General features: G+C 49.6%; 1 protein-coding gene across 1 annotated transcript; it reads left to right on the top strand.

The window, feature by feature from the left end:
• The first annotated feature begins 3,629 nt into the window (after positions 1-3,629).
• LOC112805389 (uncharacterized) lies at positions 3,630-4,133 on the top strand. Its single transcript, XM_025847779.1, has one exon. The coding sequence runs from the start codon at positions 3,630-3,632 to the stop codon at positions 4,131-4,133; it is 504 nt and encodes a 167-aa protein (XP_025703564.1).
• The last annotated feature ends 227 nt before the right edge of the window (positions 4,134-4,360 follow it).

Below are 4,360 nucleotides of genomic sequence, written 5' to 3'. Positions count from 1 at the left end.
ACGTACTTGAAGAAGCCTCCCCAAGCCGGGATGACTCCCGAATAAGGAATCCGACCCAGAACACCAGGAGGTCACAAACCAAGAAAGGATAGCAAGCACCATCCACCATACACAGAATAAAGAAAATAACCACATCGTCATGGAACCGCAACACCCTGAGAAAATAGGGGACAAAGCGGCACAAATCATCCAAGATCTCTGCCTCCAGGTCCAGGAACTCGAAGGTAGATTGACCGCCAAGGAAAGATACAATAACGAACACGGAAGCCATGCAACTTCCAGATCAAAATCTCGCCACGACAGATCGCCAACTCGGTGACACGACAGGATAGACGATCACAGCACCTCGCGCAACCACAGGCGAGAAAAATCGCCAGAATGGCGATACAGCAAAAGGCACAACTGCAGTGCTTCCTGAGATCTGAGTCGTCAGCACGACTCGGACGAAGATCGGCGGCACCGAGAGACCAAGCGCACAAGAAATGACCACACGATAATGGGAGCCACACCTTTCACGGAAAGGATCTTGAAAGCAAAACTCCCCAAAGGCTTCGATAAACCCACTGACATGAAGTACGACGGAACCAAAGATCCCCAAGAACACCTAACGGCCTTCGAGGCTAGAATGAACCTAGAAGGAGCGGCCGACGCAGTCCGATGCAGGGCCTTCCCGGTAACCGTAGCTGGGCCCTCCCGAACGAATCCATAGCTGGTTTCCACGACATCACACGAAAGTTCATGGCCCAGTTCACGACCATAATCACTAAAGCTAAACACTCCATCAGTTTGCTAGGGGTCACACAAAAATAGGACGAATCCACAAGGAAATACCTCGATCGCTTTAACGACGAATATCTAACGATCGACGGGCTCACGGATTCAGTCACAAGCCTTTGCTTAACCAATGGGCTCATGAACGAAGACTTCTGCAAACACCTCACCACCAAACCTGTTTGGACCATGCACGAGATCCAAAACGTCACCAAAGATTACATAAATGACGAAGAGGTCAGCCAGGTTGTCGCTGCCAACAAGCGACAACACAACCACACCCAACATGGCAAACCGGTACCACGACATAACCCACCACCCAGAGAAAATCAAAGGGACCACCCCAAACTGACAAGCACAAGCTGACCACCAAGAATCGGCAAATTCTCTAATTACACACCCCTGACAGCACCAATTACCGAGATATACCACCAAATAGCAGATCGAGGCATCATACCGAAAGCTCGACAACTCAAAGAAAGAACGGGAGGCAACAAAACCCTTTACTGCGACTACCACCGAGGTTACGGGCACATGACAGAAGACTGTTTCGACCTTAAAAACGCCCTCGAACAAGACATACGAGACGGCAAGCTCTCAGAGTTCGCCAAATTCATCAGAGAACCAAAACGTGTGGAGAAAGACCAGTCACCAGAAAGAGAAGGGTGCAACCCAAGAACGCAAAAACAACCCCTTAGGGAAAGCCCAGAGGAAGACCCAACCATCATAGTAAACGTCATCACAGGCAAAGACGTATCGGGGAAGTCAAAATCAACACTGAAAAAGATCTCAAAGTGATGGCCGTCAGAAATCAAACTCCAACCACCGTGGCCGCCAATACGATAACCTTCCTACCTGAGGACTGCCAGCACGGCACCTCGACTGAAGACGCCCCTTTCATCATCTCGGCAAGGATCGGAACAGGACTGGTACGAAGGATACTGGTGGACACCGGCACAGACTCAAACATCCTCTTCCGAGGAGCCTTCGACTAACTCGGGCTCCACAACGACAACCTCCAAACACACCGCAACGGCGTCACCGGACTCGGAGACAACTTCCTTAAACCGGACGGCTCAATCACCCACCCCATCACCATAGGGACAAGTAACCAGAAGAAGACAATCTTATCTGAATTCGTAGTCCTAAAAGACTCCACCGCCTACAACGTGATTCTCGAAAGAAAAACAATCAATGACTTCTCCGCCGTTATCTTTACCAAATACCTCCTCATGAAGTTCAGAACCAAAGACGGCTCCATCGGTACTATCCACGGAGACCGGGAGATCGCAGCAGAGTGCGACAACACCAGCCTAGCTCTACGAAAGAAATCCCGGGATACGGCCGGAATATTCCTAGCCGACCTGGACGCTTGACAAGATGGCCAACCCAGGCCAGAGCCAGAAGGCGACATGGAAAAACTACAAATAGGGCCGACCAAAGAAGAATACACCTTCATTAACAGGAACCTCCCATATGACCATAAAGAAGACCTTTCCCAATTCCTAAAAGGAAACAGAGATTTGTTCGCATTTACACCAGCCGACATGCCGGGAATAAACCCTGACCTAATGTCCCACCGGCTAGCCGTGGACCCCAAAGTCAAACCAATAGCACAAAGGAGACGAAAGATGTCACCAGACCGAGCCGCTGAGGTCAAAAGGCAAGTTAAAGCCCTACTCGAAGCCAACTTCATCAGGGAACTCCCCTACACGACCTGACTAGCCAATGTCGTACTAGTGAAAAGATCTAACGGGAAGTGGAGGATGTGCGTCGATTACACGGACCTCAACAAAGCCTGTCCAAAAGACGCCTTTCCACTACCAAACATCGACGGATTAGTAGATGCCGCATCCGGCCATCCATACCTCAGTTTCATGGACGCATACTCCGGCTACAACCAGATTCTGATGCACCGACCTGACGAGGAAAAAATAGCATTCATCAGCCCAGACGGGACATACTGCTACACAATGATGCCCTTCGGCCTGAAAAACGCTGGAGCCACCTACCAAAGACTCGTCAGCAAGATATTCTAAAACCTATCCGGAAGCAAACTAGAAGTTTACATAGACGACATGCTCGCCAAGACCGAATCCGGAGAACAACTCATCAGCGACCTCGAGGTCATAATGAACACCCTACGAAAGCACCAAATGCGACTTAACCCGGCAAAATATGCCTTCGGGATGGAGGCAGGGAAGTTCCTCGGCTTTATGATCACACAACGCGGAGTTGAAGCAAACCCGGAAAAATGTCGCGCCGTCCTTGAGATGACGAGCCCAAAAAACCTTAACGACATCCAAAAGCTCACCGGCCGACTGACGGCGCTATCACGCTTTCTCGAAGCATCGGCTCAAAAAGCAATCCATTTCTTCAAACTGATGAAAAAAGGAGCCCCCTTCAAATGGGAGACAGAATGTGAAGAAGCATTCCAACATTTCAAGAAAGTCCTAGCAAAACAACCAATCCTCGCCAAACCCCAAATAGGGGAGACACTCTACTTATACCTCTCCATAACGGAAGAAGCACTCGCAGCAGCACTCATCCACGAAAACGAGAAGAAAGAACAAAAACCCGTATACTTTATAAGCAAAGTCTTGCAAGACGCAGAAACTCGCTACTCACGCCTAGAAAAGTTAGCTTTCGGACTTCTCACGGCCTCCCGACGCCAGCGACAATACTTCCAGGCCCACCCTGTGACGATCCGAACTGACCAAGCGGTCAAATAGGTACTACAAAAACCCGACCTAGTGGGAAGAATGCTGGCATGGTCCATAGAGCTATCCCAATTCAAAATCAAGTTCGAACCTCGAAACGCAATCAAAGCACAAGCCTTGGCCGATTTTATCGCCGAAATGACACCAGGAAACTCCACCCCTGAATCATGGAAGCTACACGTCGACGGCTCATCAAACATCACCTCCGGAGGAGCCGGAGTCATACTCGAGAGCCAAAACGGGGTCATCAGTGAACAGTCAGTACGATACGAGTTCCCGGTCTCAAATAATCAAGCAAAGTACGAAGCCCTCCTGGCAGGCCTAACCCTAGCTAAAGAACTCGGAGCAAAAGTCTTGGAAGTGAATACCGATTCACAGGTAGTCAGTTCCCAAATTAACGGAGACTACCAGACACGAGATCCCCTACACCAACAATACCTTGCCAAGGTAAACGAACTGAAAGAAAGATTCGAACACATTACCGTACAACACGTTCCCAGGGAACGAAACACCAGGGCAGACCTACTCTCCAAACTAGCCAGTACCAAACCAGGACACGGTAACAAATCGCTAATTCAGGAAGTCATTAAGTCACCATCCATATCGATAACAACCAACGCTTATCTGACACTCTCGAACTAGGGATCATGGACCCACCCTATCCTACAATACCTCATCAACGGAACACTACCAGAAGACCCAAAAGAAGGAAAACGAACAAAAAGGGAAGCCGCCAACTATACAGTCGTCGCAGGACAACTATACAAACGCGGATTCTCACAACCCCTGCTCAAATGCATCGAACCCGGGGACACGGAGACATACTCTGCGAAATCCATGAAGGTTGTTGCGGCCACCACATCGGAGGC

This window comes from Arachis hypogaea, chromosome 6 (genome assembly GCF_003086295.3).
Source record: "Arachis hypogaea cultivar Tifrunner chromosome 6, arahy.Tifrunner.gnm2.J5K5, whole genome shotgun sequence".
NCBI lineage: Eukaryota > Viridiplantae > Streptophyta > Magnoliopsida > Fabales > Fabaceae > Arachis > Arachis hypogaea.
This window is presented reverse-complemented; position numbering and strand designations above follow the sequence as displayed.

Bases quoted from the DNA above. Each gene is read 5' to 3' on its own strand.
- LOC112805389 (XM_025847779.1), top strand. From the start codon at position 3,630: ATGACACCAGGAAACTCCACCCCTGAATCATGGAAGCTACACGTCGAC.